This window comes from Miscanthus floridulus, chromosome 2 (genome assembly GCF_019320115.1).
Source record: "Miscanthus floridulus cultivar M001 chromosome 2, ASM1932011v1, whole genome shotgun sequence".
In the NCBI taxonomy this organism is placed as follows: domain Eukaryota; kingdom Viridiplantae; phylum Streptophyta; class Magnoliopsida; order Poales; family Poaceae; genus Miscanthus; species Miscanthus floridulus.
Genome location: NC_089581.1, coordinates 45,351,625 through 45,364,770, shown reverse-complemented (window position 1 = coordinate 45,364,770; position 13,146 = coordinate 45,351,625). Strand labels below are relative to the sequence as shown.

General features: G+C 43.5%; 1 protein-coding gene across 2 annotated transcripts; it reads left to right on the top strand.

Annotated features, from left to right (window-relative positions):
- Positions 1-10,383: 10,383 nt before the first annotated feature.
- Positions 10,384-13,026, top strand: LOC136523073 (E3 ubiquitin-protein ligase At3g02290-like). 2 transcript variants are annotated; one of them, XM_066516851.1, is made up of 5 exons: positions 10,384-10,537; positions 10,694-10,892; positions 11,575-11,956; positions 12,564-12,673; positions 12,810-13,026. In XM_066516851.1, the coding sequence occupies exons 2-5, from the start codon at positions 10,785-10,787 to the stop codon at positions 12,834-12,836; spliced, it is 627 nt and encodes a 208-aa protein (XP_066372948.1). In that variant the 5' UTR covers positions 10,384-10,537; positions 10,694-10,784; the 3' UTR covers positions 12,837-13,026. The 2 variants fall into 2 exon arrangements, with proteins under 2 accessions (XP_066372948.1, XP_066372956.1); XM_066516859.1 differs by having other exon boundaries at positions 10,386-10,537; positions 10,697-10,892.
- Positions 13,027-13,146: the final 120 nt, after the last annotated feature.

Below are 13,146 nucleotides of genomic sequence, written 5' to 3'. Positions count from 1 at the left end.
ATGCGAGGTCGGATCCCTTGATTGATGCCATAATTCACGAACAAATTCTCTGTCCAAACGAGAATCAATGGGGTTGGATGCAGAATAGTGACGATGTATTGAAACAAGTTTGTTGTGAACTTACTTGATGAACGACTGCACCTCGGTAAGGTTATTCAACACATATAGCATGATACTATGCCACTCTTCATTTCTCAATAGCTTCAGGGTTGATCCACTTGCACTGCCGACTTGGCCTTGGAAAAGGCTGAGGGTCGATTCATTTTCGCCAGCATTGTAACGAGGGAGTGAATTATGATTGCTAGGAAGGTTCGGCTTGTAGTATTGCGTTGTGAAGTTTGCCACCTCCTCCCGAAGGCATGCCTCTGCAATGGAAGCCTCAATTATGGCTTTATTTGTACATTTTTTGTGAAGAGTCTTTAGACATCTCTCGATTGGATAGCACCAACGGGCCTACATGGGCCCCCCAAACATGCCTCGGACGGGAGGTGCACAATCAGATGCTGCATCGGCAAGAAGAAGCCGGGTGGAAAGATCTTCTCCAGCTTACAGAGCAACATAGGTGCCGCTTTTTCCAAGTCCTGAGCGACGGTCCGAGATATCTCCTTGGCACAAAGTTGGCGGAAGAAAAAGCTCAACTCTGTCAGCACTAGCCAAACATGCTTAGGGACATAGCCTCAGACCATCGCCGGAAGAAGCCGCTCAATCCATATGTGGTAGTCATGACTCTTCATCCCGTTGACTCGCAGAGTGCCTAAGTTCACTCTCCTACTAAGATTCACTACATATCCATCTAGGAACATTAACGTCTGGATCCATTTTAGTACTTCCCTCCTTTGATCGATTTGCAAGATGAAATTGACCTTAGGCCTTTTCTAGTTCTTGTTTCGGCCACTAGGAGGCTGCATCGCTTGATTCGGTCTATCGCACAATGTCGCTAGGTCCACTCTAGCCTTAACGTTGTCCTTAGACTTGTCAGTGTCCATGAGAGTTCCCCAAAGTGCCTTGGCGATATTCTTTTCAGTGTGCATTACATCAATATTATGTGGCAGAAGAAGGTCATCGAAATAGGGGAGCCTCGTTAAGCCGGACTTATGAGTCCACATATGTTCCTCACCATATCCCACAAAACCACCTTCTTCATTGGGCACGAGAGCATCTATCTAAGCATGAACCTCGGCACCAATCCTCAAGTGCAGTTTAGGGTCTATCACTTTGACATCTTTCATAAAGCTCTTGATGTCTTCTCTGAATTCATGATCTAGAGGGAGGAATTGACGATGCTAGTCAAACGACAAATACTTGCCACCCTTCTTCAACCAAATGAACCTCATAGCTTCCTTGCATATTGGGCATGGGAACTTCCCGTGAACACACCAGGCGGCAAATAACCCATACGCTAGGAAGTCATGCAGGGAGTAGTGGTACCAAACGTGCATTTTGAAGCTTGTCTTTGTAGCTCGGTCGTATGTCCATACCTCCTTCTCCCAAGCGTGGATCAATTCATCAATCACAGGCTCCATGAACACACCCATATTACTCTCTGGGTGTCCAGGAATTATCAACGATAAGAATACGTTATGCCGTTGAAAGGAGATGTCGGGAGGGAGATTGAGGGGGATAACAAAAATGGGCCAGCATATGTATGGGGCAACCATCATTCCATAAGGATTGAACCCATCTGTTGCCAGCGCGACACGTACATTACGGGCCTCAGCTGCTTTGTCACGATGTTTGTCATTGAAGTACGTCCATGCTTTAGCATCAGACGGATGTACCATCTTCCTAGGATTGTACCGTTTGCCATCTTTGTGCCATGTCATCTGTTTCACGGATTCCTCGATCATGAATAGCCATTGGATCCTCGGTAGGAAAGGAAGGTGCCGTAGCACTCTCGCGGGAATCGGAAGCTGCTTTTTCTGACCATCACCAGAGTCTACCTCCAAGTACCTAGAGGATTTACACTTCAGACAGTAATTTGCGTCCTTGTGTTCTTTCCTAAATAGGACGCACCCCTTCGGACAAACATGTATCTTGTCATACGGCATCTTAAGCATACGAAGGAGTTTCTCTGCCTCGTACAAGTTCATCGGCAAAGTGTGCTTCTCCGGTAGCATGGTGCCAAACACGGCCAACATCTTATCGAAGCCTTCTCGACTCAGGTTTAACTCGGCCTTCAACCCCATTATGCGTCCAACCGCATCCAGCTGAGAAATCATTGTACGCTCGTGAAGGGGCTTCTGTGCCGAGTGCAACATTTTGTAGAAGTCCTTTGCGGATTCCTCCATCTCCTCCTTCTCACGTCGTTCAGCGAAGTGAGCTTGGTGGGCGTCATCTAGCATGTCTGCTACCCCGGCATCATCATCAAAAGCCTCGAGGCATGCTCTCACCACCTCCGCTCTTATACGATCTGCTTCACCATGGTAGATCCACTGCTGGTAGCCAGGCATATAACCATTGAACACAAGATGTCTACCCATGGTCTTCTCGTCTACCTTTCTCAAGTTGTCACATTTGCTGCAGGGACACCAAACTAGAGAATGTCCTCCTGCTCCTGGGCCAAATGCATGTTTCAAGAAACGATCTGTCCCCTTCACCCATTCATAGTCGTAGTCACTCCCGCTTCTCCAGCCCGTGTACATCCACTGACGGTCCTCCATCCTTTAACATTTACATCACAGAGTACTGTGACCATCAATTGCATCTACACGGTGTTCCTAATGTCTAATAGGTGAGGATAGGTTCTAATCCCACCTGCGGATGCATAGATGAGGTCAGTTTTTAGGCTCCGCTCCTCTTCGAGACAGAATTTCGGCAGTACCTCCCCACTGTCCTCCCGATACACGTCCTGCAAGGGAGAGTGTGTATCCGGAGAACAACAGGGAGGTGATGCCGAAACTCCGTCTTAGACCAGAGCGGACTATGGAAACTAACCCATCTACGCATCCGTGGACTGTCCAAAAAACGTGGACAATCTGAAATAGATACGGTCGCAGATATGCAAAGATCTACATACCTACGACCGTATCTCTTTCGGACGGGAGACGCCTAACTGGGTTACGCGCGGGCTACGACAGACATGCGGAAAAATAGGTTATTTATACCTAGGGTGTCGGTGAAGTCAGGCTAGCAGGGCAGTGGCGAGGCGACGTAGTGCAGGCAGAACCGCGACGCCGACGAAGACGATCGGGGTCCTCCGGGTCCCCTCCGACGTGCTCTTTTCCTGCATAAAAAGGCAATAGGTTATTGTTTGTTCAAAATTTCGGCAGCACCTCCCCTACACGGGGAGGTTTCCAAAACCTACAAAAAACGACAGGATGGCCGACATTCACAACGGCACGAAGGCCGACAACCACAACGGCACGAAGGCCCTCATATCAATTTACGGCACGAAGGCCCACACAACCACATACGGCACGAAGGCCGACAATGAGAGTTTTACCTAGGGTTGCGGTGGAGTCGGGCGTCACGGTGCGGGGGTCACTTTCTTCTCTGGCGAGGTCGAGCGGCGTCGGAGTACTCCTCTCCCCCTCTTCCCTTCTCTCTTCTCCGCTTCTCCTCTTCCCTTCTTCTCTTTCTCCTCCTCCTCCTCTCCTTCTTCCCCTTCTTCTCCTTCTTCTCTCCTTTTCCTCTTCTTCTCCTTCTCTTCCCCTTCCTCCTTCTCCTCTTCTTCTCCTTCTCTTCCCCTTCCTCCTTCTCCTCTTCTCCTTCTCTTCTTCCTCCTACTTCACCCTCTGCCTCCTCCCCTCCAACAACAGCCGGCGACGGGGGCGGCCTAGGGGCTGGTGTCGGGGCGGGGAGGCCGGCGCGGGGGGCGGGAAGGCCGGCACGGGGGGCCGCCGGAGGGCCGGCCGGGGCGGCGGGAAGGCCGGCGCGGGGGGGGGGGGCGGGAAGGCCGGCGTGGGGGGCGCCGGAGGGCCGGTCGGGGCGGCCGAGCTCCCCTTGCTCGATCGAGACGGGGAGGGAAGGCAGGGCGCGCCCCCAGGGCGGCTCTAGGGCAGTGGGGTGGCGTCGACAGGGCGGCGCTGGGGCGGCGCGGAGGTCGGGAGATGCGGTGGTGTGGCAGTGGGGCACGCGGGGCGGCCGGGCGTGGGGCAAAGGGGCGCGCAGCGGCGGCGGGGCAAGCAACGGCGTATGAAATGTGGGCGGGGATTTTGGGCCAGGCCGCTGGTCGATTTAAGGTTGGGCCATTTGTCGAGGGCCCAGATCCAGGGCCCTCGGCAAAGATTTTTTATTTTTCTTTGCCGAGGGCCATTGGCCAGGCCCTCGGCAAAGATCCCCTTTGCCGAGGGCCAGGCTAGGCCCTCGGCAAAGATTTTTTTTTTTTGGTTTTTTGAACCCAGTTTTTTTGTGGTGCTATAATACATTATTGAAAACTCAATTTTAAAATTTGGGCCAATTTTGACTTTTTTTATATATTTCCCTAATTTATTTCTTTTCGTTGATTTTTTCGAATATTTCAAATTTGAACTGCAGTTAGATGGAATAATGCAATTTAGTGATTCGAAAAATGTTATTCATGGTATTGGGTGTATGTTGAGTCCGTATCCACGAACTCACATCAAATTTCGGGCATCTTCTTCACGTAACATGACGAGGAACTTGTCGAAAAAGTGTTTTTAAATTATATAAAATCCATATGAAGTCCGAAAATCACGAAACTTGTCGAGGTGTCATGTTATCGCATGTGTAGACTATGGTAAAAAATTGAGAAGGTTTCGAGTAAGTTGTGACGTCGGATGCCTAAAACCCAGACATCTCCACATGTGATCATGTTATCGCATGTGTAGGCTGTGGTAAAAAATTGAGAAGGTTTCGAGCAAGTTGTGACGTCAGATGCCTAAAACCCAGACATCTCCACATGTGCATGTCTGGGTTTTAGGCATCCAACATCACAACTTGCTCGAAACCTTCTCAATTTTTTACCACAGCCTACACATGCGATAACATGACACCTCGACAAGTTTTGTGATTTTTGGACTTCGTATGGATTTTATATAATTTAAAAACACTTTTCCGATAAGTTCCTCGCCATGTTACGTGAAGAAGATGCCCGAAATTTGATGCGAGTTCGTGGATACGGACTCAACATACACCAAATACCATGAATAACATTTTTCGAATCACTAAATTGCATTATTCCATCCAACTGTAGTTCAAATTTGAAATATTCGAAAAAAATCAACGAAAAGAAATAAATTAGGGAAATATATCAAAAAAAGTCAAAATTGACCCAAATTTTAAAATTGAGTTTTCAATAATGTATTATAGCACCACCAAAAAACTGGGTTAAAAAAACCAAAAAAAACTTTGCCGAGGGCCTGGCCTGGCCAATGGCCCTCGGCAAAGAAAATGTAAAAAAATAAAAAATCTTTGTCGAGGGCCTAGCCTGGCCCTCGGCAAAGGGAATCTTTGCCGAGGGCTTGGCCAATGGCCCTCGGCAAAGAAAATAAAAAAAAATCGTTGCCGAGTGCCTGACGGCGGACACTCGACAAAGACTGACGCTAGTGGCCGCCGTGACCCATTCGGCCATATTTGCCGAGGGCTCCTGGGGCTGGCACTCGACAAATAGAGCCTTTGCCGAGTGCCCAAGATCTAGCCCTCGGCAAACCCAGAAGCCATTGGCAAAGGATGGGTTTCCAGTAGTGATAACAAAGGACGGGATTTCTAAAAATTCTATAAAATTCCTATAGAACGGCTTGTTCCATAGGAACATTTGAGGAATTATATCAAGAGGTTCAATCTCATGTAAAGTTTCTTTTATGTCATTCTCTCTCATTGAATTTCTATATTTTTCATGTCCATCCAACAATCAATTTTGCAGTTTTCTATATTTTTCCAATCCATAGGATCCAAGATATTAGGGCTGTGTATTCCTATGTTTTTTCTATCCTATGTTCCACATAGACCCTAAGCTCCATTTTGAAATGGAGATTTTTTTGTTTTCTATATTTTTCCTGTAAACATAAACTGATTTATGTGAAATGACTGTACACAGGATCCCTAAGTCACAGCAGGTTTCACTACCGGGATCCTAATGACCTGAGCTACTCCCAGACACACTTTTAACAAGGACATATTCAGCTTCCTTGATATATATGTACTACCCCTATTTAAATAATCCTTTTTTACCATCAGCAGTGTATAGATCATAATCTTCTCTTATGAACAGGAGGGGTCGACTGCCAGTGCATGTTAATATTTAAAAAGAGGGTACAAAGGGGAAAAAACCATTTCAATAAAAAAAGTAAACAAAGAAAATAAGCACGATTACATGAGATTTTCAGTCATGGCTCTCTATAGGGGGAATATATGCTTCATTTTTGCATGATGGACGACCAGAGCAAATTCCTCCTTGAAAATGTAAAAGACTTGGTTGTATTTCTTTAAATATGAGATCATTTCTTCAAGAGCAGGTGCTCCAACTTATATGAGGATGATGATCTTCGTGAAAAAAGGAACAAGCTGAAATAGGATACCGAGGATCAGCATCCACCGGTAGCTGAAGATTCACTAGGCCCGCCCCCAATAATTCTGAGCAAAGTCACACTGAAGCAACAAATATGCATACGTGTTAGAATATATGGGCTAAGAATATATGGTCTAGGCCTAACAAGAAATTCTGAATAATTCCAGATAAATCTCAAAAGCCCGTTCATGTGTGCAAAACAGGAAAAGTGAGGGAGCTTTAGTTTCACCTTATTTATGAAAGTAGAAGTTGACATACTTAAATATGAAATTTCTCTCCATTTCATTAAGTTCAGTGTGGAAGAGAGAGGAAGGAAACCCACCGGGGTGAAGGGCACGGGTGCATATCTGTATTTTACTTGTGTATGTATTTTCTATATTGAGCTCCACTTATATAGAAGACAAAACGCTCCCTATGCACCGCACCACTTACATCTTTCAGTCCATAGGATCAATGAGGACCATTGACCAAAATCTAATCGTGCTAAGGACTGGGTATAAGCGTACGTCCCTCTCCCTGACTAGTGTGCTGACCAGGTACCTTGAGAGGGGTTAAAATTTTATACCTACATCCATATTTAGGTCCCGTTCGTTTGGAGAAATCTGGAGGAATCTGTGAGAGAAAAACGCTGTTTCGGATGAAAAAAGAAGCGGATAAGCAGGATTTAAGGGCACGCGAACGGGGCCTTAGAGGTAAAAATTTGTATCCTTACTTGCCTTAGTGTTAGCCTAAACATTTAAACGGACTAAATGATCATATCTCGTTTAGCTATTTATTCGGGCTAAATGACCAAATTAAACGGACTAAATGGTGATTAAACAGGATAAACGATTGATTAAACAGACACGACGAGCATGTAGCGTGGTAAGTTGTGATCAGGAACTAGACAAGCCCTTCGTACGAAAAAAAAATCGCCACGTGAGGTCCTATATGTTTACAATTGTATATAATATATAAAAGTAATAGAAAAAGAGATGGAAGGGACCTGAGTGCGCCTGCACCAGATATAAAAGATATAAAAGTAATAGAAAAAGAGATGGAAGGGACCTGAGTGCGCCTACACCAGATATAAAAGCAAAGCACTGGCGTTTTGCTGATCCAACTCAGAAAAGCCGTTCTAGCCGCACGATAGGGACAGGGACTTCTAGCAGATGAAGTTTAAGGTGAGCCGTTAGGTTAGGTCGCTTTGGTTCACTGCATCCGCCGTGCCACTGTGCCAGCAAGTGCGTCGAAGCCTGCCTGCCTCTGCCTGCCCAACTGCTTTCTGAATTGTTGATTAGTTAGCTTGATAGATGACAGACGATGTTGCTGTCATCTGTAAGCTAATCTCCCCGTTCGGTTAATAGATAGCCGTGATTCCTACGGGAAACACATGCATCTGCTTGCATTGCACGGCCCTTCATCGACACTGTTTTCTTTATTCTTATCAGAATTAGTAGAATTTCACCGACGCTGATGATTCAGTAAGTATAGTACTATAAAGCAGTTGGTTCAGTGATTGACACGGCGCGGTGACGCAGGATGCAACAACCAGCCATCAGGGGAGCAGGTAACAGGCTCACAGGGAGGCATATCACCATCGTCAGTTTTGCAGCAGGCCTGCGGTTTCACGGTGAAGTTTCAAGCAAGACAAAACTGTTCATTATCAAAAATAACAAAAAAGAGTAGACACAACTGTTCTCCTGAATTATCATTCAACATCGGGAAGAGGAGAAGAGGAGGGTTTTATTTATAGAAAACACCGAAACGAAACACCTGGGGTATAGAAATTGAAGCCACTGTGCTAATGTTCTACACATTCCATCAAATTATCTACTGCTGACTCCAGCTAAGGTCTTATATTCCAATTGATCGCTAGCATAAGGCACAAAGGCACAAAGGCCAAAAAAGAAACTCTTAACAAGAATATTTTTTTGACTGAAAAATCATAATATAAGGTTCATTACATAACAGGAACGATACGAATCTTGATGCAAATCCTTACCACACCATGATCCTCACATAAAGTGTAATGTCATTTTGGGAAAATTAAAATGACCCGATTAACTAGAAAAATACTCCCCCTCAAACTTCTCTAGCTTTGGCCAAGTTTATAAAAAAATTGCACAAACACCTATAGCATCAAACCTGTTTCATTAGGTACACCATGAAATATATTTTAATAGTGCATTTATTTATTGATATTATATATATAATATTTTTGGTCAAATTAGACAAGTATGAGTATATGACTTATGACAAATTAAAATGGAGGGACTATACTTCAGTGAAACTTGTCCACACCGAAGGCATTCGCTCTAGTCTGAACATCATGTTTTTTTTCAACCAAAGGGAGAGGAAAATAAGCTTGCTGTCACCAAAATTCTTCTCCCTTTTTTTGTTATTTATTATATTTTCTCACTCCTTTTTCGGTCACATATTCTTAAGTATCATCACGTAGAGAGAAAAAATCTTTGGAAAAAAAAATTCAAACTACTCACCTCAATTTTGACTTATGTCTGGATAACCACCTAAACTAACATTTGGTTCAATTTACTACCCCTCACCACAAAAGAACTATTTTAGTTAATCTATTTTTCTCCTTAATAATACCTTTTTATTTCTCTGCATACAAGTTAAGTTTTAATTTCAAATTTATAAGGTGAGAGTGTGGACATCATAACTTATTTTGAAAACACATTATGAAATTTTCATCTTTATGCTTCATACAATTTTATATTTCTAGTGTTAATGCACCATTAGATGTCTTAACCCGCTAAAAGATTATTTAAAAAACATGATGTGTTTTCTTACATAAATTATGGTATCAATCACCTCACAAAATTTGAAACTAAAAATAAACTCAAAATGGAGAAATAAAAAAGAAGAAATATTGTTTCGTGGTACATTGGACCAACTAAATACTTGAGGGGAGTAAATCAAACAAAATGTTAATTTAGGGAATTATCTTGACATGGGTCGAAATTGAAGTAGTAATTTGGATTTTTCTCATTTTATTTCACAAGTATATTCTTATTAACTCTTAAGTGCAACAATTGTGTCCACCATCTTGGAGAACATGTCTTCTCCCTTTGTGCCAGCAGGCATTATTACAATTTAAGTGCGAGTAATCAGGGAAGATCTGGACTGTAGTGTCTGGTGCCACCATCATTAAGAATGGCATCGGCACCTTCAAAAGTGCTATAGACAGTAGCCTTTGTTGTTAGCAAAAGCAAGGGCTAATCTCGTAATTAGTGCCAGCACCAAGATTCTTCTGCTTCTTATTTTTCTCTTGCTTGATCTCACTTCCTTTTTCTTTCGGTTCATCACCTCCTCTGCGGTTGCGTTGCTCCTCGGCCAGGGGTACAAATGGTATGGTATTTTCTGCATATATCTGAATTCGAATATGTTTAGAAGAGTTTAGATCCATGTGTATCTGAGTCCATATATTCGGCGTCTGATATTGTATTCATATTTGAATATTCAAATTTGAATATAAATTTGGAACAAAAAATGACTATATTTGAAGAACTAGTTAAAGAAATTGCTAGATGATATTTTTTTTCACTTAAATCTATATTGCTATGATAAATTAGTAGGAAAGATATAAAAAAGAAGCTGCGTATCAGAATCGTAAACGGGAAAACGAAAAAAATTGCACCCATATCATATACGTATGGATGGAAACGGATCGGATATGAACGAATATCACTCATATTACATTTGTTTTCATATTTCTGTTCAAATTCGGATTCGAATACGGATATTGTCGACCATGCCGGATAGAATACGATTGTATGTCGACATCATAAATATATGATTTAATTATTCGGATACGGATATGATATCGGAAGTTGAATATCCGGTAAACAGATTTGGTCTCGAATACGGTTTGTACCGTTTTCACCCCTACATATACGTATGCGGAAGCCGTTTTGCACGCTGCCTCGGCCCAACAGACTCGGCTGGGCTATTCCTTCTCCCCGCGTGCTCCCTCCCTATACACGACTAGCCTACTGCCGACGCCGCCGCCAGATGCCCAGGTCTTCGTCGGCTCCTTCTACTTCTCCGGCAACGAGCACCCAGCAGGTATGCCCGCCCTTCCTGCTGTGCGAAACCGAGAAGCATTCGAAGCCTAATCTAAGCTGTTTGGCTATTTGTAATCGGGACCTGATCTAATTGCAAGTGTATATATACGTGATGAATTATGCCTACTAACTTCGATTTTTTTTCTTTGGCAAAAAGAAGTATCGATCGGGTGTCCTTTACTGGGTGCTAGAACTAGAAGAATCCTCTGCTTGGCTCGAACTTCGAAGGGGGGAGGCGAAGGCGAGGGATGGGGTCCCTGCTTTGCTGCTTGCGGTACCCGGAGGACGGCTCGGCAGCGCCGCCCGTGTGCTGCTTCTGCCTACCGTGGCCTTTCCCTTACCATGGCGTCGACTCGGTATGCTTCTACCACTGCTATAGTATACTATAGTGCCTGTCAATCGTCTTCGTCCTTCTGCCATTGCAAAAAGTTGTAGACTTGTTTTTCATCTACCGCTTTGGGAGTTAGCGTGTTGCGGCGGTAACTACTTGATGAATCTGTGCATGTGTGTTTGTGTTCTTCTGATGAAGTGATGATGGCTCATGGATCCTGCAAAATATGTGTTAGGATCTGGGGATCCATGCGGGCACTGCCAGAGGGACAGAGGGTGTTCGTTCGTCTCCTGTGTTCTTGGCTCTTGCATGCATTAGGCCGTCTCTGAGATCACATTGGTGCAAAGTTGGGCTCTATGGTGTTTAAGGTTACAGAATTGGATGGAGCAATGTTGATTTGTCACAGTAACAGTAGAAAGAAGGTCAATTGTTGGTTTTTAATAATTGCTATGAAGTATCATAATTTGCATGGAGCTCATCCATTTTTTACTGGTGCCTGACTTTGGCAATTGCTCCATATTTTGGGATCTGTTTTTATAACTTTGAGCTCAAATGGCTTATTTTTGAAATTTAAGCTCGCACAACTTACTGCATGTTCTGGAGTTTTTGGTCTCAGCATAATGGATTTATATCATTCTGTCATCTCTGTTTGTTCTGTTCACATATGTTTTCTGCACTCTCTTCTAATTGCTTCCTTCCCATCCCAGGGCTCTGCTGCTCGTCACAGAGGTGATACACGTGTGGCACCTGATCGCGGAAGGATTCCCCTTGCAGCTTGCACCTCTGCAAATCAAGTGGACTCATTGGATACTTTCCGTCCCCCTCCAAGGCCTTTGCCTTACAATGATCCTCAATTCAGCGCTCGCACGGTGCAGCACCCAACAGTGTCAGGACATGAGAAAGCATCAACGCATATCCAGAAACCAGGACAACCTACAGAAAGTAAGAATACTGACACTGGATCAACTTGTACAGCCCATAAGGTTTTTGAGACATCAGCAAAACAGCACTCAGGAGGTTCGAGAATTGATGGAATACAATTCTGTGATTCTTCTGACAATGAGGATGACTGTCCGATATGCCTAGAAGGTTGGTGGAAACAATTGCACTGCTCTCTCCTATTCACAAATGTCTTTTCTTTCAAGATATATATACTGCCTTTATAAGTTACAGATTTTAAGTGTCTAGCATGCATGAATAAAAAGTTAAACAGTTAAAAATCTTGTAGCTGCATGTTGTTGCAGATGGAAATACATGTCCATTCATTTGATTCATTCTAAATATATGAGCATGCCTAAGTGCTCAGTTATGATGGTTTGTTAGATTATTATATTTGCTTCCATGTCAATATATATAAAAGTAAAAACATGCAAGGTGGTTTGAGCTTGCAAAAGGGGAAGTAGCTATGTCGGAGCACGCAGTATTTTTGCCCTTAAGGGCACATGCCCTCACATTGTGGACCACAAGATTAGATTCGTGCCCAGCAGGAGAGAGACAATCTTGTGGTCCACAATGTGAGGGATAATCTTGTGGTCCACAATGTGAGGGCATGTGCCCTTAGGGGCAAAATTTACTTTACCCTATGTCGGACAGATGTTCTAATTATCATGCTTGTCATTATAGTTTGTGCACAACACCATACATTTGTGATTTCAGCATCTCTTGTGTTCTGAATCATATACTTATTTGTCCACAGAATATGATGATGAGAATCCGAAGATTGCATTGCAATGCAACCATAATTTCCATCTTAGTTGCATTTATGAGTGGATGGAAAGAAGTGAAGCTTGCCCTGTATGTGCAAAGGTACCTAGTTTTTTTTCAGAAATTATTTCACTTGACAAGTGAAATATTACTTGGTACTTTATCAACATGGTTCTTTTAAACAGTCTGAAAACAATTTTATGAAGTAGATCTCTAACGTCATAATGTTCTGCTGCAGATTATGTTGTTCAATGAGGATGAATGACCCCGCTGATGGAAGTCTTCACAGACGGCAAGTGGAAGACCCAAGCTAAATCCTGTGTGTTGTGTACATAGCATTGATGAAATACAACCTAGATCGTTCGCTGAAACTTCCAGCAGTGCGAAGATTCATTTTTTTCTTTATAGAGTAGATTGTACCCCATTCTTTTTGACAAAGTTGATGGTTTGTGCCACACCCACACTTTACATATGATATTTCAAACTAATGGGGTCATTGATGTTAATGTCCACGGGGGGTGCTTACATTAGGTTTTCATGCTGAAATCTCAGGTTCTGGAAACCTCAGTTTTTGG

What these genes read in the sequence shown, in the direction of transcription:
- LOC136523073 (XM_066516851.1), top strand. Translation starts at nt 10,785, where the DNA reads ATGGGGTCCCTGCTTTGCTGCTTGCGGTACCCGGAGGACGGCTCGGCA. An exon ending in CTTACCATGGCGTCGACTCG is followed by an intron (nt 10,893 to 11,574) that starts GTATGCTTCTAC and finishes TTCCCATCCCAG; the next exon opens with GGCTCTGCTGCTCGTCACAG. An exon ending in CTTGCCCTGTATGTGCAAAG is followed by an intron (nt 12,674 to 12,809) that starts GTACCTAGTTTT and finishes GTTCTGCTGCAG; the next exon opens with ATTATGTTGTTCAATGAGGA.